Source organism: Hyperolius riggenbachi, chromosome 5 (genome assembly GCF_040937935.1).
Source record: "Hyperolius riggenbachi isolate aHypRig1 chromosome 5, aHypRig1.pri, whole genome shotgun sequence".
NCBI classification, from domain to species: domain Eukaryota; kingdom Metazoa; phylum Chordata; class Amphibia; order Anura; family Hyperoliidae; genus Hyperolius; species Hyperolius riggenbachi.
Window position 1 is genome coordinate 195,792,151 of NC_090650.1, and position 22,792 is coordinate 195,814,942.

Sequence of the window (22,792 nt, forward strand, 5' to 3'; positions counted from 1 at the left end):
GCAGGTAACACAATTGTAAGCCTTTATTGATCACTTCCTGGTGCAGCTGCAGGTAACACAATGGTGAGCCTTTATTGATCACTTCATGGTGCAGCTGTAGGTTTCACAATTGTAAGCCTTTATTGATCACTTCCTGGTGCAGCTGCAGGTAACACAATGGTGAGCCTTTATTGATCACTTCCTGGTGCAGCTGTAGGTCCCACAATTGTAAGCCTTTATTGATCACTTCCTGGTGCAGCTGCAGGTAACACAATGGTGAGCCTTTATTGATCACTTCATGGTGCAGCTGTTGGTTTCACACTTGTGAGCCTTTATTGATCACTTCATGGTGCAGCTGCAGGTAACACAATTATGTCATTTCATAGATGATTACAACAGTTTTTACTACTGTTTATTGACTTATTCATGCAGAAAGAATAGTGAACTGGCTGGCTTCAAGAAGCAAAAATGGCAGTGGCAGATAGGTCAGGGGATCTTTCAGAACTAGGAATACCACGGAGAGGGTAATAACAACCCCTCTCTGGATACGTTTTAATGTACCTATAAACTGCCAAGTGTTCTACATTAGCAGAACACAATGCAAAAGCTTGTTGTAAAGAGAACTGAACACTTTAGTGTACCATTTTAACAACTGCCTTTGAAGGTTTTTAATACTATTTACGACAATGAGATGTATATAAAAACGTAGTAGTAGACATCATTTAATGCTCCCCCCTAAAGCTAAAAAGTCCTATCTGATGTAAATAACCACAACGATTCAAAAAATGAATTTAGAATTCCTTTTATTTGTGGCACGATACTTATACATTAAAACTGCTTAATTTATTGCAACATTTGGCTAAAATAGTTTACATTTCACATATTTACTCCATTGCATTGCATCCAATCTAAAAATGATCTGTACTAAATAATTACATAAAATACATATATTACATTCATAGTTATATTTCCAGTCCTATGTTCTATAATTTTAGTTTTACAAATTAATACGTTACAAGTTATAGGGTTAATTTAAATTGTTTAAACATATATACATCTCAGTGAATATAATTTATAGAAATGAACAACAGCAAAGAATACTGTTAATATGTTATCTAGCACTAGATGACGCACTATATTTCCTATAACCATAAATGAATATAACAGCATAACTTAACACAATGGCAGCAGATTATTTATTAAACTGTTCTTCAATAGGATATATTTCACCATTTGATATTACATTTTTTGTCTTGAATAAGTGATTACAGTGGGTATTAGGATTGCACATAGTTGCCATGGTTTTGCAACACATCTAATAGGGGGCACAAGTCTCTCCAGCATTTTCCAGAAAACAACACAGCATTTTGCAATAATTGCTTGCAGAGGTGGAAGCATAAAACCCCAACTCATGCAAAGTTCTATATCATCTTATAGCTTAGTAAGCAGAGTATGCTCATAGGTTTCGTTATCTGTGCTTCTGCAACAAAAACTATTTTAAAAGCTTGGCCATCTGGCCTAGAACTGTTTTTCTTCTAGATTTATCCATGGGTGCTGTGGGTGGCACATCTGCTGCTTTGATTCCATTATCCTGCTGTTCAAACTGCAAGGGGCAGAGAACAGACAGAACTTCACAAGAATCTAGCGTTCTGGAGCCGTAGAAAACTGTGGCATAGGAAGTGACTGATACAGTAGCTATTAACCATAAATAAATAAGCAGTGGAAGGCTGTGTCTGCAAAAAAAAAGGTGTGTATGCAAAAACACTAGCTATGTTAGCTTACTTTATCTGTATAATATAGTATATATATTGTGCAAACTTTCTTAAAGTGAATGTTTACCAACTTAAAAATAAAAAAGTCAGATACTCACCTAAGGAGAGGAAAGGCTTGGTCCTAATGAGCTTTCCCTCTCCTCTCCCGGTGCCCGGTCCCGCGCAGGATCCGTCGTGGCAGTATTCAACCAGTTCGGTCAAATAATGCCACTTCCGCAGCCGAAGTGAGCTTTTGGAAGCCTTCGGGAGCACTCGGGCTCCCGAAGACGGGATGCTCCATACTACGCATGCGCGAGCACCCTCTATGACGCACTCGCGCGTGCGTAGTATGGAGCGGCCCGTCTTCGGAAGCCCGAGTGCTCCCGAAGACCTCCGAAGTCCCTGCGGTGGCGGACGCGAACGGGGGAGCCAGCGCAGCACCGAGGGCACTGGGAGAGGAGAGGGAAGGCTCATTAGGACTGAGCCTTCCCTCTCCTTAGGTGAGTATCTGACTTTTGTATTTTTAAACACTGGCTTTAAGTACCTTCTTTTGCTCTGAAATTAGTACTCTATGGATAAGGTAAGAAGTGAAAGAGTATGACAGGAATTTAGTGCATCTGGTATGCCATTGTGGGAATCTAACAAAACATTGCTAATGTGTATGCATGTACCCAGGCTTCCTATTTCATGTACATCAGCACAGGCCTAATATGTTATTGCCATTGATGGCAGCAGGTTATTTGATTACCTTGCAAAAGATCTGATGCATAATGTGTGACTGGAGGCAGTGCAGCTGAGTATCCTGATTAATTCATCAATTAAAACCGGTAAAGCCAAAATTAATATTCAGATAGATATAAAAAAAGATGTTTCATGTATTTTGCATCTGTACTGATTCATGTTGATTTATACTGTTACTACCTAAGTTCAAAGGCTGAAAATACTTATGTCAACCAGGCTATTTAAACAATGTCCTTACTTGTAAAAATCCTGTACTGGAAGTGTAGCCAAAATGAAGAACATTCTTTATTAGAGTGAAATTCATGACTAGAACAGCAATACCAGCCCTCTATATGGTCAGTATACTATGGTTTGCAGCGCTATCTAGGGTGTTGCAATGGCACCCGGGTCATGCTGTCATGATGGGAGTGTGAAGCTGAAAGTGCTGTAGGGGGAATCATTACTACAAGTAAATTCATCACATCAGTGATCTTGGAGTGATGGAGGATTAAGGAACAGTATGTCTGCCATTCAAGGATTATGCTTGTCAATCTGCAAGGAGAGTGGTACAAAGGTCAAAAGAGTGAGTGGCTACAGACACCACTGAGAATATGGTAATGATACACTCCTACTTCCCCCTCAACTCCACCAGTGCACAGACAACACCATCAGATATTGACTTTGACAGATACTTACTCTACGTGATCGAGAATTTTCATCTGAGACACTCTTCTGAATCCTTTATGTAAAACCTTAAACCTTGTGGTTGCAGATTTGCCTATATGCCCCTACGCCCACATAGCCTCAATTAAGCTTACAGATTGCTTGATTAGAGACGACACATATGATGGTGAAAGGAAGGGAAGTTTTGCATGCAACCAGTTAGAATGCACATGTGAAAAATGTAGAGCCATGATCCCGAAGGGTGAGTATCTATCACAGCCAACAACTGATGGAGCTGCTTCTGTACTGTGAAGTGGGAACACTGGAGGACTTTTCAGGTTTCAGATTTACTTTAAAAACAATTGATGAAAGGATCTGTTTTCTTTAGTAAAAAATGCAATTCCACACTCTGTAAGTATTTTCAGCCTACTCACATGTTGTGAAATTTACAATCACATAACACAGGTTTTGAGGTTTGAGGTTTGCTATACAGTAAATGCGCAGATTCACATTTTTTTAGTTGGCACACCAGAAAACCAAGCTTAAAAATGATAGTATCATGTGCCCTTTGAATGGTATCACTATAACATTAGGAGAATTATGGCATTTTTTTCTCACAGGTCTACAGCCTAGTCAACTATATTTACATTAATTTAAAAAACTATAACATTATATTGCAATTAATAAATGTGTAATAGTACTCAATTATTATATATGATATTGTCTGTTCATAGAGTAATCCCTTATCATTCATTATAAAGATCATTAGAATAAGGAATGTGTAGGAGTCAGCAAATCATACTCCAAGGTACGATACTTCATATTCCCAAATTATCTGTTACACTTGTGCAACATTTACAGATATGTATATTTTAAATAATTCAAAACATTATACTGTACATCTACATCCCTTTTTCCAGTTTTTAACATATTATTCTACACAACTAAAATCATTGCATTACTTACTACAAGTTTTTGAAACTGGTATATCAGCTAAAACATAGTGCTTGGATATTTGAGAGCTGAAATCTCCTGATTACGCATTACCTCAACAGCCTTGGAGAAATATAAGCTCTTAGCATGCAATGTGCTTGCTATACCAATGTATACCCACTACTAAATGGTAATTAAATGTAAGCCCAAAATGTGTTAAATAAAATGAAAATATATAAAGCACCTAAAAAAAGGATATTTCTTGATAGCAAGGCACCTCCCCGCTATGACACCTAGGGACTGAATAACCTTTCACAAGGCTCAAAAATTTTCATGTGAGAGTTGGGCTCAGCCTTGGATGTTAATTTTTACATTCTCTGTTGAATACTATTTTTTTTATTTTAAAGAAAAAGAAAAGGACTCCATTTGCAAATTAAGAAACATAAGGTGGTTTTGGTACTTGCATGTACAGTATCCAATGGCTTTAGAACAAGTACTGAAAGGCCTGGTGCACACCAAAAACCGCTAGCAGATCCACAAAATGCTAGCAGATTTTGAAACGCTTTTTCTTATTTTTCTGTAGCGTTTCAGCTAGCATTTTGCGGTTTTGGGAAGCGTTTTTGGTGTAGTAGATTTCATGTGTTGTTACAGTAAAGCTGTTACTGAACAGCTACTGTAACAAAAACCGCCTGGCAAACCGCTCTGAAGTGCCGTTTTTCAGAGCGGTTTGCGTTTTTCCTATACTTAACATTGAGGCAGAAACGCATCCGCAATCCAAAATCTGCAGCAGCCCGGGAGTATGCGTTTCTGCAAAACGCCTCCCGCTCTGGTGTGCACCAGCCCATTGAAATACATTACCCTAGCGGATCCGCACCCGCAAGCGGATCGCAAACCGCAGCGGAAACGCTCTGGTGTGCACTAGGCCTAAGTGCTGTAAATGAAACAGGTGAATTTTGTGTACTACAGGAGTACTAAACCTCAGGAACAATGTTTTCTTGTGCAAAGGCTGTGAGGACAAGAAACTTTGTGAAAACAATATATACTTTTAAGATGGTAAGAAAAATGAAATAATAAAGCCCGAAGGGTGAAAAAAAAAAAGGTTTTTTTTACGTATTGCACAAGGAATGGTCAGGAACATCTCAACTAATGGACCTCTGTCATTGCCACTCACTAAATTTTTCCATAATTATAATGTTATAATTGCTAAATAATCTTTTAACGCTCTCTTAAAAAAAATAAGAGTAAGACCCTTCTTTTAAGGAAGAACATTTGCCATTTGACCAGAAGATCAATTTTCCTTTCTCCCTTTTAGCAATGTTTATTGCCATCTTAAACTAGTCTTGATTGTAAAGTCGTAGTCTGGAACAGTCCTAATAAATATATTTACTACATTTCAATTTGCCAAGTAAGTATAAAGGCCAAAGAACATGTCTGCTTATTGAATACATTAGTATTTCAGTTGTAAGAGTAGCCTTAGCAAAGCATGCATGCAAATTTTACATGTCTGTTTTGTTTATTGTAAACCTACCATTTCTATCACCAAAATAAACTGATCTGGAATGCTCCGTATCTAACTGCCACAAGGATTGTACTTTTTATTTTAAGAGCAGGCAACGCCAAGGTATTTCTATACTTATGCTTAACTTTCTGAGAATTAATAACCAGCCTGCTTCTGCTGTTTGAGGAAAAGGTTCTTTCTCTTTCCTCCCAATAATTCCATTGGCTGTTCAGCTGATCATGTGACTTTCCTATGAGCTGCAGCTGTCAGAAAGTTTGCCCCACTACAGAATTTGCTGTCAAGTTTTTTTAAAGGAACACTATCAATACCCAAGTGTTCTAAAATGACAATGTACAAATAATGTTTAAGTAGTTGTGTAAACATTTCCCTACTTTTCATGTTACATATCAGAGGCAAAAGCTGTAATTTGTTGTGTGTAGGTTGTATCTGCATTGGAACAAACCTTTAGGAAAGGGCTGTTACACAGCCAGTGCTGTTCTTTGCATAGGAGCCTACAGAGTATTTTTCTTTGAAAGCAACAAAAAAATGTTTAATATGAAAAGCCTAGGTAACAGGTTTCACACACAATCACAAATGTTTATGCTGCACATAACAATATACATTTCATCTGCTCTCAGTGCAGAGAGCTCATTAAGAGACACAATCAGCTACAGTTAAGCTAGTGAGACCTGACTCACACACAGATACAGGAAAAGGAATCCCCCCCCCCCTTTATGATTCACTAGTCCATCAGCCTGGCTATCAGGTCAGTGAAGTCCAAAAGGAACTTGATACAGTAAACAAAAGAGATAAGCAGTGAAATGTATACATCAGTGGTTAGGAGCACTTTTTCAAGTTACCCCAATCCCAGGATAAAAAACATGTTGATCAATAGTGTTACTTTAAGTGCAGTAGATATGAAGAAACTGGGTCTTTTGTAAGTGTGAGCAAACAAATCAATTACATTTTGTTCATTATGCAGTAACACATACATTAAACTGCATTTCCTATTACTTCAGGTTTTTGAGTTTTTTTTAAAAGTGTGATAGCGGCAGCAAGCATGCTAGTAGGCAAAATTTGATACATATAACTATTACGTATATTTATTAAGGAGTATTGCATTAACCATAGACCTTTAGTCATACTGTATGCTACAGACCTGCAGATTTGCCACAAATCACATGAGCAATCATATTTATATTTTAGATTATTTGTAATATTTTTGAGATTCTTGAAATATTAAGATTTTAGTTTCTGTTTATATATTTTAATATGTATTTAGATGGTTGTACCCAGTTTGAGTGGACAGGACGGGATAGAGACTGGCGTGACAGAACGGGATGAGGCCTGACAGGATAAATGTGACAGGACAGGCTGATGATGAGAGGACTGGCTGGACTAAAGTACAGGAATGACTGATGACGGGACTGATGGTGATCGGGCTTACTAGTAATGGGATTGACTGATGATGGGAGTGCCCGATGACAGGACTGACTGTTAAAAGCACTGACTAAAGACAGGACTGACTGATGACAGGACTGACACTGGCTGGTGTTACAGGAATCATGAACGGCGTGGAGCATGCCACAACTGCTCAAATGACGGAACAGCACAGACCGCTGATAGGCAAGGGTTTAAATACCCTGGCCTTCGCATCAGTGCTGTAGCCCCACAGCTATATTTGCTTTTTGGCTTCCTAGAGCGTGCGCCCGCTTAGTTATTTTAAAGATAGATATTACTTACTGGCCCTAAAAATTGATCTCTGCAGCATACAAACTGTGGGCCATATGCAATTCATTTTTTCACCTGAGTTTTCTCCTAGGAGATAAGTTTTCATCTTCAATTTAAAATAACTTTCGAGCACTTTTCAACTAAAAAAGTACCAAAACGTAGGTTAAAAAGTACTATCAAAATTATTTTGAGTGTTTTCTTGCTTGCTGGTGGCTTAAAAGGCATTTTATTGACAAGTTTAAAAATTTCACCTAGGAGAAAACTCAGGTGAAAAAGTGAATTGCATATGCCCCTGTGTGTTCGAGAAGACTCCTCTTATCACTATAATGCAACAAATTATTAACATGTTTGTATCCAAACGGCATTCATACCAAATTTCACTGAGAGCTGGAAGGTGAAAATGTTAGATACCACCATGCCAACAATGACTAAGCTTTCCCCACTATGACAATAAGAAACATATAAACATTTTGCACAAAATATGAATATGTTATAGTTCATGAGACTGTATAACCATAGCATATCAAGCATGCAATTAAATATATTTCACATAGATGAAGGAACAATAAACATGTTTTATGATACTGATTAGACAAATGGAATGGTTTTAGTAAACGTAATATTCACCTATCCTGTTTTATGCTTGTGGACATATCCACTGTGCTTAGGAAGTCTTTAAATTGGTCAGGTTTACACAAGTTAAAGCCCATCTTCAGGTGCAGATCTAAATATGCCTACTGTATTAGTTTAGAATTACATATTACCTTTTTGTGTGAAATGAGATTTCCATAACTATCAATTCTGTCTTAAATTTTTGATCATGGGACCAGAAGCTGCTGGCCCTTTTACTTTACTCTATGTTTTTTATTTATTTACTATTTATTTATTTATTGTTTTACATAAAGGAACATAATTGCAACAAGACAGTTGTAAAAGTACCCCCCCCCCCTCCAAAGAAAAAAAAAAAACAACAAAAAACAATAAATACTTCATTATGCAAAAAAATCATATGTGATATTATTAGCTAGGCACAAATGTTTTCCAATACCTGTTCAGGTAGCCAGTAGCAGAGTGTATCTGCACTGTGGTTAAATCGCATCAAATAAATCATTTGTAAAATCAAGAGCCAAAACAATGGCCACTTTTGTGCACCACAGACTGTCACAAGTACAGCCTGCAGTCATCTCAAGGGGGATTCGGTCTGTGTCTGCCTCCTTACCATTAAAAATGCAGAATTATCCAGACAGCATCCCCATCCACTAAATATACAACTGACTGACTGATGTAACCAGCATCTTAAAATTTTAAGACAGAATTTCAACATAGTTACATACATATAGGTTAAAAAAAGACATGTCCATCAGGTTCAGCTGCAGGTGTTGATAATGTTCTATTATCTGCAAATATGTCAACAGTACTTTCTATTACATCTACTGGAGCTGCAGAAGCTTTTCAATTCACGCAACTCTGATTACTCAGCTATTAAATTGTATATTTATATCTGTACCTGGAGATGAGTTTTAATTTCACGCTTAAAGTCTATCAGGTACGTCAGTCTGTAGTATGGGCCATGCCCTTCATAGCCCAGGAATATCTCTTTAATTTTCACATACAGTATTTAACTCTCACCTCTTGCACTGGGGAAGAGCATAACTGACAAAAGTTTCTAGTTTCTTCATGTGTGCAGCTTTGTATCCCGACAAATCACCTGAAAAGTTCTAAACTGTTTCATCAACCGTACTGTTCTTTTGTGAGGAGTATTATTTAAACCCTGATACTTTCTGCTCATTTTCACCAGCCAAAAGGAATATTTCATTGGCAAACACTGAATGCATTTCAAGGCTAAGCACATTTTCCTTGGCACATATGCAACATCGCAATATATTATTTCCCCTTTGAACCATAATTCTGAAACAGTTTAAAAAATTTGGCTGATTTACAAAATAATCAGACGGTCATTCTGTTCTGGACCTCTCAAGTGTGTTGTTGACCTGATACCAGAGATAGGTAGAGTTGTTGTCTCCATTTTTGTCTTACAATGTACGCAATGCAGCAGGGACCTGTTGAGAAGGAAAATAAACTGAATAAGGTCCAGCAGGTTACATAGTTACATAGTTATTACATAGTTACATAGTTATTTTGGTTAAAAAAAGACATACGTCCATCGAGTTCAACCAGTACAAAGTACAACACCAGCCTGCTCCCTCACATATCCCTGTTGATTCAGAGGAAGGTGAAAAAACCCTTCCAAGGCATGGTCCAATTAGTCCCAAAAGGGAAAAATTCCTTCCCGACTCCAGACAGCAATCAGATAAAATCCCTGGATCAACATCATTAGGCATTACCTAGTAATTGTAGCCATGGATGTCTTTCAACGCAAGGAAAGCATCTAAGCCCCCTTTAAATGCACGTATAGAGTTTGCCATAACGACTTCCTGTGGCAATGCATTCCACATCTTAATCACTCTTACTGTAAAGAACCCTTTCCTAAATAAATGGCTAAAACGTTTTTCCTCCATGCGCAGATCATGTCCTCTAGTCCTTTGAGAAGGCCTAGGGACAAAAAGCTCATCCGCCAAGCTATTATATTGCCCTCTGATGTATTTATACATGTTAATTAGATCTCCTCTAAGGTGTCTTTTCTCTAGACTAAATAAACCCAGTTTATCTAACCTTTCTTGGTAAGTGAGACCCTCCATCCCATGTATCAATTTTGTTGCTCGTCTCTGCACCTGCTCTAAAACTGCAATATCTTTTTTGTAATGTGGTGCCCAGAACTGAATTCAATATTCCAGATGTGGCCTTACTAGAGAGTTAAACAGGGGCAATATTATGCTAGCATCTCGAGTTTTTATTTCCCTTTTAATGCATCCCAAAATGTTGTTAGCTTTAGCTGCAGTGACTTGGCATTGAGTACGATTATTTAACTTGTTGTCGATGAGTACTCCTAAGTCCTTCTCCAAGTTTGAAGTCCCCAACTGTATCCCATTTATTTTGTATGGTACTAGACCATTGGTACGACCAAAATGCATGACTTTACATTTTTCAACATTGAATTTCATCTGCCATGTATGTGCCCATATAGCCATCCTATCCAGATCCTGTTGCAATATGACACTATCTTCCTGAGAGTTGATGATTCTGCACAATTTTGTATCATCTACAAAAATAGCAACATTGCTCACTACTGCATCTACTAGGTCATTAATAAATAAATTGAAGAGCACTGGACCCAGTACAGACCCCTGTGGGACCCCACTGCTAACAGTCGCCCATTTTGAGTATGATCCATTGACTACAACTCTTCGTTTTCTGTCCATTAGCCAGTTCCCTATCCATGCACACAGACTCTTCCCCAGTCCTTGCATCCTAAACTTTTGCACCAGACTTTTGTGGGGAACAGTGTCAAAGGCCTTTGCAAAGTCCAAGTATATCACATCTACAGCATTCCCAATATCCATATTAGCGTTCACTACCTCATAAAAGCTGAGCATGTTAGTCAAACAGGACCTGTCTTTAGTAAACCCATGTTGATGCTGTGAAATAAGATTATTTTCTACTATGAAGTCATGTATAGTATCTCTGTACGCCGATCCACAGGAACTCTGCCAGTTGAAAGAGAGTCACAAAAGATAAGATAAAGGGGTTTATCTATAACTGAACTTAATTCCCTTAGGACCCGAGGATGCATGCCATCCGGGCCAGGTGTCTTGTCTATATTTAATTTATTTAGTCTTGCCTTCACTTCTTCCTGCGTTAAAGAGACACTGAAGCGAGAATAAATCTCGCTTCAGTGATTATATTCAGCAGGGGCATGTGTGCCCCTGCTAAAACGCCGCTATCCCGCGGCTGAACGGGGGGCCCTTCACCCCCAAATCCCCCCCTGCAAAATCAATGACCAAATTGGTCGTAGATTTTGCTGCTCTTGAGGCAGGGCTAACGGCTGCAGCCCTGCCTCTCAGCGCCGTCTATCAGCGGCGCATCAACGCCTCTCCCCCAGCGAAGGAAGACTGAGAGGAGCGGGGGAGAGGCGGAGATACGCGCTGACAGACGCGTGTGAGGCAGGGCTGCGGCCATTAGCCCTGCCTGAATGCGGAAGCGCTGCCCGGGACTCCACGAGGGGATTGGGGGGGTAAGGGACCCCAGTTTAGCCGCGGGATAGCGGCGTTTTAGCATGGGCACACATGCCCCTGCTGAATATAAGCACTGAAGCGAGATTTATTCTCGCTTTAGTGTCTCTTTAAGTATTTAATATTACAGTTAGAAGATTGAGACTCTTCTGCCTCTGTAATTTGCAACAGTGCTGTTTCCTTTGTGAAGACAGAAGCAAAGAAAGCATTTAATAAATCTGCCTTACCTTGGTCATCCACCATTGAGTTCCCACCCTCATCCTTTAGGAGTCCTATACAGTCAACCTTTCTTTTTTTAGAGTTGATGTACTTGTAAAACTTTTTTGGATCAGATTTGATATCCCTAGGGATTTGATTTTCAGCTTCGATCTTTGCCAGCCTAATTTCTTTTTTACAATTTTTATTGCACTCCTTATAATTGCTTAAAGCAGCCTCAGTCCCCTCCTGTTTTAGGACCTTGTAGGCATTCTTTTTCCTCTTCATTTTATCTCTAACCTTCCTATTCATCCATAGAGGCCTTTTTTTATTCCTAGATATTTTGTTTCCATGTGGGATATACATACTACAATATTGATTGAGAATAAGTTTAAAAGCTTGCCATTTCCCTTCAGTGTCCTCCCCTTGTAGTACATTATCCCAGTTCACCAAACTTAGTGCCTGCCTAATTTGATTGAACTTTGCTTTTCTAAAATTCATAGTTTTAGTGGTCCCGCTGCCCCGTGGCCTATCAGTCACCAGATCAAATGTTATCATGTTGTGATCACTATTTCCCAAATGTTCTTGAACCTGCACATTTGATACATTATCTGGTCTATTAGAAATGATCAGATCCAGTAACGCATTCCCCCTAGTTGGTTCAGTTACCATTTGAGTCAAGTAATTGTCCTGTAGTGCTGCGAGAAATCTGCTGCTTTTACCAGAATGGGTAGCCTCAATACTCCAGTCAATGTCTGGAAAGTTGAAGTCGCCCATAACTATGACCTCATTTTTACTTGCAGCTTTTTCAATCTGCTGTAGTAATCGCAGTTCTGCAGCTTCATTAATATGAGGTGGCCTGTAGCATACTCCAATAAGCAATTGGCAACTTTTATTTCCACCATGAATATTTACCCAAACGGACTCCACATCTTCGCAATCTTCCTCCATCTCATCGTTGAGGACAGCTGTAAAAGAATTCTTAACAAAGAGACAAACCCCTCCACCTTTTTTCCCTGTTCTATCCTTCCTAAACACATTGGGCCTGATGCTATTCCAGGTGATAGGCAGATGCGAGCTACTTATCACCTTGCCATCGCACAAGGATTACCGGCAAATCCTATTGCCAGTTTCACTCGTGCGATGGCCGATCGTTAGGGAGCATTACTCAGGCGAAAGCCTGAGCGATGCTCCCTATTACCGGGCGATGGGGAGCGAGGTTTACCCTGTGGTGCTGTCCATCAGCACCACGGACTCGCTCCCCACACATGCGCACAACCCGCCGAACATCCGCCGCCATCTTCCGCCGTTGCATCTGGGGGTCTCCTTTAATAAGGAGACCCCCAGAGCTCCCCCTCCCCGGCCGCCGCTCGTCTCTGCAACCCCCCACAAAGTTACAAAGCTACAAATTGCTTAAATTCCTTACCGCCGCTTTACACCCGTCGGCCGCCGCATCTCGCCGCAAGTCCCCGCTGTGTAATTACAGTGTACGAGTTACTGTAATTACACTCACTAATAACAGAGTCCCGGCAAAGCATCTTTGAATCAGTCGCCGGGGCTCCCCATTGGTTCACAGGCTGAGCTATTTTCATAAGTCCAGCCTGTGAACCAATGGGGAGCCCCAGCGGCTGATTCAAAGATGCTTTGCCAGGACTCTGTTGTTAGTGAGTGTAATTACAGTAACTAGTACACTGTAATTACACAGCGGGGACTTGCGGCGAGATGCGGCCACCAACGGGTGTAAAGTGGCGGTAAGAAATTTAAGCAATTTGTAGCTTTGTAACTTTGTGGGGGGTTGCGGAGACGAGCGGCGGCTGGCAGGGAGCTCTGGGGGTCTCCTTATTAAAGGAGACCCCCAGATGCAGCGGCGATGTCGTGCGTTAGCATGTTTAGACCTGCTTTTTGCAGGTCTAAGCTAACGCTCATGTCTGCCGGGAAGCATCGCTTCCCGGAGGCATGCAAAGTGTAATAGTATAGGGTGTAAGGAACTTGCTGGGCGATAATATTGCCCAAGCGAGTTCTTTTAGCACCCTGCCTAGGGCTAAATGCAATTGGATCAGGCGACTTTATAGTCGTCTGATTATCAGACTCACCAGCGTTTAACACTGGCGAGTCTGATAATTGCATCAGGCCCAATGTATCCTTTTAAATTAGCTATCCAGTCATGGCTTTCATCCATCCATGTCTCGGTTATTCCCACAATGTCATAGCCTTTGTCATTCAGAATGAACTCTAGTTCGTCTATTTTATTTGCAAGGCTCCGAGCATTGGTTACCACGCACTTAAAGAGAAACTCCAACCTAGAATTGAACTTTATCCCAATCAGTAGCTGATACCCCCTTTTACATGAGAAATATAATGATTTTCACAAACAGACCATCAGGGGGCACCGTATGACTGATTTTGTGCTGAAACCCCTCCCACAAGAAGCTCTGAGTACCGCGGTACTCTGGGCAAACTGCCACAATGTAACAAGGTTCACAGACAGGAATTAGCTGTTTACAGCTGTCTCTAACAGCCAAAACAGCTAGGAGCAGCTACATAACTGGCCCACAGTAAAAATGTCACCATGTAATAAATGTCAGAATGTAAATCGGGGAGAGGAAAGATTTTACAATGAGCAAACACTGACTAAATCATTTATACATAATTATGGTAAAAAATGAAACACTTTTTTTACTACATTTTTTTCACTGGAGTTCCTCTTTAATAGTTTTACCACCACATTTACCAATTTTGTTTACATGAAATGGGCTACTTGAAGGTTACTGTTTACAAACTCTAAGTTAACTTGCAAGGAAACATTTTTGCTAATTGATAATACATTGCAGTTTGTGGTATCCAAAATAAAAACAAGTGACCACTTTGAGGTTCTGTCTTTCAGAAAATGTATCAAATGTGTATAAGACTCTTTAAAGAGAATCTGTATTGTTAAATTCGCTCAAAAGTAAACATACCAGTGCGTTAGGGGACATCTCCTATTACCCTCTGTCACAATTTCGCCGCTCCTCACCACATTAAAAGTGGTTAAAAACAGTTTTAAAAAGTTTGTTTGTAAACAAACAAAATGGCCACCAAAACAGAAAGTAGGTTGATGTACAGCATGTCCACACATAGAAAATACATCCATACACAAGCAGGCTGTATACAGCATTCCTTTTGAATCTCAAGAGATCATTTGTGTGTTTCTTCCCCCTGTTCTCATGCACTGAAGTTTCAGGCTGCTCTTTTCTTCCTGCAAACAGCTTTGCCCTTGTCTGTAATTCTTCAGTATGTGAAAGCCCAGCCAGCTCAGAGGACGATTTATCCAGCTTGTAAAAGATAAGAGAGAAGCTGCTCTAATCCTAAATAACACACAGGCAGTGTGCAGAGAGGGGGGAGTTCATAGCAGAACCACAACACTGAAGAACTTGGCAGCCTTCCAGACACAGGCCGACAAGTCTGACAGGGGAAAGATACATTGATTTATTACAGAGACAGTGATAGCATAAAGTGCTGCAGTTAGCCAGAACACATTAGAATAGCTTTTGGAATTTATAGGATGATAAAAAACAGGATGCAATTTTTGTTACGGAGTCTCTTTAAGAACAATCCTTCTGCAGGAAGAGTTGCGGTTGGCCAGAGATTATTTATGTTACACATTTAGGTGTAGTTAGTGCTAAGAGGAGTTTCCCTTCAATTTAATTGTAGATAATTTGTTACTTAGTTATAACATCTTATGGTCAAGATAGTTTGTGTTATTGCTTATTTCAAGCTTGTAATGTACTCAAATTATTTGATGTACAGCATATTTTCTGTTTTCTGTATTCATGTTGCAAGACAAGATGAACTACGCTGCTCTCAATATTAACTAACCTAAGGCTACATTTCCACTGTAGCGTGACATTTTCGCCTGAAAAAAATTGAGCAAGATTTTTCTGCTTGATGAAAATTTGCAAGTAAATTTTGTACACATTTTTATGGGAATTCTCGTACGCGAAAATTTGCATTAGTTAAATATAACATACCAGCTTAGTCATGACTGCTGACAACTTCCTGTAACCACGGATCTAATGCGAATTTTTGCACAAATAACGCAAAAATTCGCATTGCCTATGCAGAGCTATGAATAAGGACGGTTAGTCCGAAACATGTCAGCTATTTAAAGCCTGCCATGGAGATATTGGATACGTCCACAATAAAGTTCTATACTTCACTGTCAAGTGCGGACCATTCTTCCTTTTGTCTGATTTTGGACTAGCTGCCCAGATCGAGCACTGTAGTGAAGGCTAGTGGAGTAGAGCGGTGTTTTCCCCAGGTCTGTGTGCCTATGCAAAGCATTGTACGCGAATCGTATGCGATGTCCAAAAAAAATGATGCAGGACCTCAGATTTTTTCCCGTGTACGAACGTATGCGAAAATTCGCATTGAAAGGAAACAGCCCTATTCACTAACATTAGTTGCCAAATCAATGCAAATTTTCTGAGAGAAAAATCTGACACAAAATGCACAAGTGGAAACCTAGCCTAAGTCTATGTCCACTACATAGATCAAAATCTTCTTTACCAGATCTTTTCTACAATGGAGTTTTACCCTAGCAACTCATATACAGTGGTTTGCAAGAGTATTCGGACCCCTTGAAGTTTTCCACATTTTGTCATATTACTGCCATAAACATGAATCAATTTTATTGTAATTCCACGTGAAAGACCAATACTAAGTGGTGTACAGGTGAGAAGTGGAACTAAAATCATACATGATTTCAAACATTTTTTTTACAAATAAATAACTGCAAAGTGGGGTGTGCGTAATTATTCAGCCCCTTTTGGTCTGAGTGCAGTCAGTTGCCCATAGACATTGCCTGATGACTGCTAATGACTAAATAGAGTGCACCTGTGTGTAATCTAATGTCAGTACAAATACAGCTGCTCTGTGACGGCCTTAGAGGTTGTCTAAAATAATATTGGCAGCAACAACACCATGAAGTCCAAAGAACACATCAGACAGGTCAGGGATAAAGTTATTAAGAAATTTAAAGCAGGCTTAGGCTACAAAAAGATTTCCAAAGCCTTGAACATCCCACGGAGCACTGTTCAAGCGATCATTCAGAAATGGAAGGAGTATGGCACAACTGTAAACCTACTAAGACAAGGCCGTCCACCTAAACTCACAGGCCGAACAAGGAGAGTGCTGATCAGAAATGCAGTCAAGAGGCCCATAGTGACACTGGACGAGCTGCAGAGATCTACAGCTCAGGTGGGGGAATCTGTCCGTAGGACAACTATTAGTCGTGCACTGCACAAAGTTGGCTTTTATGGAAGAGTGGCAAGAAGAAAGCCATTGTTAACAGAAAAGCAAGAAGTCCCGTTTGCAGTTTTCCACAAGCCATGTGGGGGACACAGCAAACATGTGGAAGAAGGTGTTCTGGTCAGATGAGACCAAAATGGAACTTTTTAGCCAAAGTGCAAAACGCTATGTGTGGTGGAAAACTAAAACTGCACATCACTCTGAACACACCATCCCCACTGTCCAATATGGTGGTGGCAGCATCATGCTCTGGGGGTGCTTCTCTTCACCATGGACAGGTAAGCTGGTCAGAGTTGATGGGATGATGGATGGAGCCAAATACAGGGCAATCTTGGAAGAAAACCTCTTGGAGTCTGCAAAAAACTTGAGACTGGGGCAGAGGTTCACCTTCCAGCAGGACAACAACCCTAAACATAAAGCTGGAGCAACAATGGAATGGTTTAAAACAAAACATATCCATGTGTTAGAATGGCCCAGTCATATTCCAGATCTAAATCCAATCGAGAATCTGTGGCAAAATCTGGAAACTGCTGTTCACAAACACTGTACATCTAATCTGACTGAGCTGGAGCTGTTTTGCAAAGAAGAATGGGCAAGGATTTCAGTCTCTAGATGTGCAAAGCTGGTAGAGACATACCCTAAAAGACTGGAAGCTTTAATTGCAGCAAAAGGTGGTTCTACAAAGTACTGGCTCGGGGGGGCTGAATAAATATGCACACCCCACTTTTCAGTTATTATTTTTTAAATGTTTGGAATCATTTATGATTTTTGTTCCACTTCTCACGTGTACACCACTTTGTATTAGTCTTTCACGTGGAATTCCAATAAAATTGATTCATGTTTGTGGCAGTAATATGACAAAATGTGGAAAACTTCAAGGGGGTCGAATACTTTTGCAAACCACTGTAGTAGGTGTTTAAAAGGTTGTGGATAGAAGAAGTGACCAGCCCTCAGCAACCAGAAGACAGTCCGTTTCTTAAATAACACGTGGTGTAACACAGAGATGATCTGATTATTGGTGATCTGCAGTATCACCAAAATACAGATATATACCTGATTATTGTTGATCTGCAGTATCACCGATAATCAGATATATTACTAACCTCTGGACACCTGAGAAATATGAGTGTTTGGTGCAACAGTAATACTTTGAGAACAATACCAGGAAGACAGGTACAAGGCAGTAAGGAATACTGCTAGAGTAAGTACCTTCCAGCAGCCTGAGACTCTCCCGCAGGGAGGAGTCAGACTGGGAGAGGGAAGGACCAGAGCGTGAGTGACACCAATAGAGAATGTCACTGACTGGTCTGTGAACTATCTCTAAACTGGGGAGATAGCTCTCAAGGTCGGACAAGCCAGGTCGGCAACACACGGACATACACAGTACAAAGACAGGAAGCTGATTTGGTAATCCAAAGGCAAGCAGGGTTTGGCAACAGAGTATCAGATAAAGCGAAGTACCAAATCAGTGAACAGAAGAGTGGTCAGGAAAGCAGAAAGTCATAACAGATAATAAATAACGCCTAGTCTTGGGTGTGAGCTCCGTGATCATCAACACCCTGGAACTAGTCTGAAGTATAACAGAATGGTAACACAAGTTCCTAATCTTGGGTGTGAGGTCCTTGATCATCAACACCCTGGAACTAGTCTGAGGTATAACAGAATGATAGCACAAATCCCTAATCTTGGGTGTGAGGTCCTTGATCATCAACACCCTGGAACTAGTCTGAGGTATAACAGAATGATAACACAAGTCCCTAATCTTGGGTGTGAGGTCCTTGATCATCAACACCCTGGAACTAGTCTGAAGTATAACAGAATGAGAACACAGATTCCTAATCTTGGGTGTGAGGTCCTTGATCATCAACACCCTAGAACTAATCTGAAGTATAACAGAATGATAATAAAGATTCTGACAATAAGGTCTGAGTGCTTCCACGTAGTGATCGCAACGGCAGACCACCAGCGAATGACCAGCACCCAGTATATATAGCCCAGCGCTCTCCAGCGCCTCCCCTAAATGCTGGACCAATGGGAACTGGTACAATCGTCAGCTGACCGGCTTGGTCAGCTGACTCCCTTCTGGCTGTCATAAAAGTTCTGCCTCTCAACTGTTCTTCTGAACCTGTGTGGACTATCAGTCCCAGCCACACCAGACATGTCTTGCGTACCACCCGCCGCGCTGGACGCGGAGCCAGCCGCACTGCTATCAAGGCATGCGCGGTTTCTCCGCGTTCAGCCATACTGACAGATGTAGGCCTACGCGTGCAAACCGCCGCGTTGGACTCGGAATCAGCCGCCTTGTTCTGAGCGCACGTGGCGGCTTTTCCGCGTTTTCTCACAGTACCCCCCCCCCTCCCTGAGGAGTGGACTCCGGACAGCTCCTACCCGGTTTCTCAGGATATAGGGCGTGGAACTCCCTCTTCAATTTATCCGCATGCATGCGGCACTCAGGTACCCATGTTCTTTCCTCAATGCCATAACCCTTCCAGTGAACCAAATACTGTACTGAGTTCTGTACAATACGTGAGTCTAAAAAATTTTCCACTTCATACTCAGGTTGGTCGTCCACCATCACAGGGGGAGGAGGAGTGGAATCCACCTGCACTGCTGGTTTGAGCAGGGTTACATGGAATGATCTCACACCCCGCATACTGGCAGGAAGATCAATGGCATAAGTAACATTGTTGATTTTCCTGGTTACTGGGAAAGGGCCCACGAATCTGGGTCCCAGCTTGGGTGAAGGCTGTTTTAGGGCCAAATGACGAGTGGACACCCAGACCAAGTCTCCTGGCCGAAACTTCCACTCTATGGAACGTTTTTTTGTCAGCTTGTCCTTTCTGACTCTGAAAAGCCTTCTCTAGATTCTTTTTCACCATTCCCCAAATGTTTTTAAATGATTTTTGCCAAGCCTCCAGAGCTGGAAACGGAGTAGAAGCTACTGGCAATGGGGAGAACCTAGGCAACCTTCCTGTTACCCCCTGAAATGGAGAGAATCCAGAAGAAGAGCTTTTCAAATTATTGTGTGCAAATTCTGCAAACGGCAAGAACTTGACCCAATCAGTCTGTGCATCCGCCACATAACACCTTAAAAACTGTTCCAGAGATTGATTAATTCTCTCAGTCTGACCATTGGTATGTGGGTGGTAGCCCGATGAAAACGACAGTTCCATGCCCAACTGATGACAGAATGCCCTCCAAAATTTAGAAACAAATTGGACTCCCCGATCTGACACTATATTTTCCGGAATACCATGTAGCCGGAAGATATGTAGGATGAAAAGATCGGCCAACTCCTGGGCCGAGGGGAGTCCTTTCAGGGGCACGAAATGGGCCATTTCCCTGAATCTTTCGATTACCACCCAAATGACCGACATGCCCTCAGACTTTGGGAGTTTGCCCACAAAATCCATGGACAAATGGGTCCATGGTTCACTCGGGGTGGGTAAAGGCTGCAATGTTCCCACAGGTGCCTAACGGGAGGGTTTACTTCTTGCACATACTGCACATTCCCTCACATGCTCCTTGCAGTCAGTTGCCAATGAAGGCCACCATGCACACCTAGCAACAAGATCCTGTGTTCTGGTGGCACCAGGATGTCCAGCTTTCTTGTGGGAGTGGAACATCTGCAAAATCTGGAGGCGGAATGGCAACGGTACAAACATGACCCCTTCAGGCTTTCCCTCAGGGACGTCCTGTTGGAAAGGACTTAAAGTTTCAGTCCAGTTCCTCCAGGTCTCTGTGGCTGCCAACACCACTTTCTGTGGGAGAATAGTCTCTGGGTCTGAGGGCTGTGCTGTCTCTGGTTCGAAACATCTGGATAAAGCGTCTGCTTTAATGTTTTTACTACCTGGGGTATACGTGATTATAAATCTGAATCTCGAGAAAAACAGTGACCACCGAGCCTGTCGGGGACTCAATATCTTAGCCCCCTCGATGTATTCCAAATTTTTGTGATCAGTGTAAACTGTAACCGTATGTTCTGCTCCCTCTAGCCAATGACACCATTCCTCAAAGGCCAATTTAATGGCTAGGCGCTCCCTGTTGCCTATATCGTAGTTTTTCTCTGCGGGTGAAAATCTACAAGAGAAATAGGCACACGGGTGTAACCTTCCCTGCAACCCAGAACGCTGAGACAGCACAGCCCCTACCCCAACCTCTGAGGCATCTACCTCCACAATAAAGTGATAGGAGATGTCAACGTGTCTTAAAATGGGTGCAGTACAAAACAATTCCTTCAGGGTGGAGAAAGCAGCAAGAGCTTCGGAGGACCAGTGGTTAGTATCTGCCCCTTTCTTTGTGAGACTGGTAAGGGGTGCGATGACTGTGGAGTACCCCTTAATGAACCTTCTATAGTAGTTAGCGAACCCCAAGAATCTCTGGAGAGCTTTTAGACCCACGGGCTGAGGCCACTCCAGAACAGCAGAGACCTTGGCAGGGTCCATAGAAAGGCCTGAGATAGAAATTATGTACCCCAGAAAGGTGACAGATGTTATCTCAAAAATGCATTTCTCCAATTTGGCATATAACATGTTTTGTCTTAGCTTGTGCAACACAAACCTGACATGATCCCTATGCTCTGAGAGGTTGGCTGAGAAGATTAGTATATCATCCAAATATACTAGGACAAATTTGCCTAAAACCTCTCTGAACACTTCATTAATGAGTTCCTGAAAGACGGCCGGGGCGTTACACAACCCGAAGGGCATCACCAGGTACTCGTAATGCCCATCGGGTGTGTTAATGGCCGTCTTCCATTCATCGCCCTCTCGGATCCGTACCAGGTTTTATGCACCCCGCAAATCCAATTTTGAGAAGATCTTAGCATTGGTGACCTGAGTAAATAAATCGTCTATCAAAGGCAATGGATAGCGATTCTTTACTATGATTTTATTCAGGCCCCGATAATCAATGCACGTCCGAAGGCCTCCGTCTTTTTTCTTTACAAAAAAGAAACCTGCACCAGCAGGCGACCGGGAAGGGCGAATGAACCCTTTAGCTAAATTTTCACGGATGTATTCCTGCATGGCCAATTTTTCGGGCCCAGATAAATTGTAGAGATGACCTCTAGGGGGCATACAACCAGACCGGAGATCAATAGGACAATCGAAAGGGCGATGTGGAGGAAGTTTATCGGCCGATTTAGGACAAAACACGTCTGTAAACTCAGAATATTGATCTGGCAATCCTTCCACATGAATCTTGGTTTCACCCAAGGTTACCTTCACTAAACAATGATGAAAACACTGGGAAGACCAGCTCGTTAGCTGACCAGTGGCCCAGTTAATCTGAGGTGAGTGAAGTTGTAACCAAGGCATGCCAAGAATGATCGTGGAGATTGTCATACGTAACACAAAAAAAACCAAATTTTCCCTATGCAACACCCCGATAGTGACCCCCACTTCTGGAGTCTGTGACAGAGGACTGTTACCCTGCAGAGGGGAATCATCTACTGCAGTAACCTGTATCTGTGGTTCTACCGGGGTGACCGGGATACCCATTTTTTTTGCAAATTCAAAATCCATAAAATTAGCCGCTGAGCCTGAGTCAATGAAGGCTTCAGTGACTTCCGACCTATCTTCCCATGAAACAGTACAGGGAAGAAGCAAACGTTTATCATCTAGGGGTAAAAATTGCATGCCTAGGGTATTACCCCCGACTACACCTAGGCAGTAGCGTTTCCCGACTTCTTAGGGCAATTCTGTACCCTATGACCCCCCTCTGCACAATAAAGACAGAGACGCTCTGAAATTCTGCGTTTCCACTCCACTTGAGACAACTTTGACCGACCAATCTGCATTGGCTCCGGTGGAGGTGAAGCGGGTGGAAGTGGAGTCACTGGAGGAGCAGCGTGGGACACCATTCTCACATGGTTTTTACCCCGGGTCTGTCTCTGATATCACAGC

At 41.6% G+C, this 22,792-nt stretch overlaps 1 protein-coding gene across 3 annotated transcripts in view; it reads right to left on the reverse strand.

The window, feature by feature from the left end:
- Nucleotides 1-8,208: 8,208 nt before the first annotated feature.
- Nucleotides 8,209-22,792, reverse strand: part of COBL (cordon-bleu WH2 repeat protein) — a 609,262-nt gene continuing 594,678 nt past the window's right edge. For all 3 annotated transcript variants that reach the window (XM_068236528.1, XM_068236529.1, XM_068236527.1), the window contains one exon: nucleotides 8,209-9,335. In XM_068236528.1, the coding sequence (XP_068092629.1) occupies nucleotides 9,309-9,335 (27 nt within the window). In that variant the 3' untranslated portion in view covers nucleotides 8,209-9,308. The remainder of the gene's footprint in view (nucleotides 9,336-22,792) is intronic.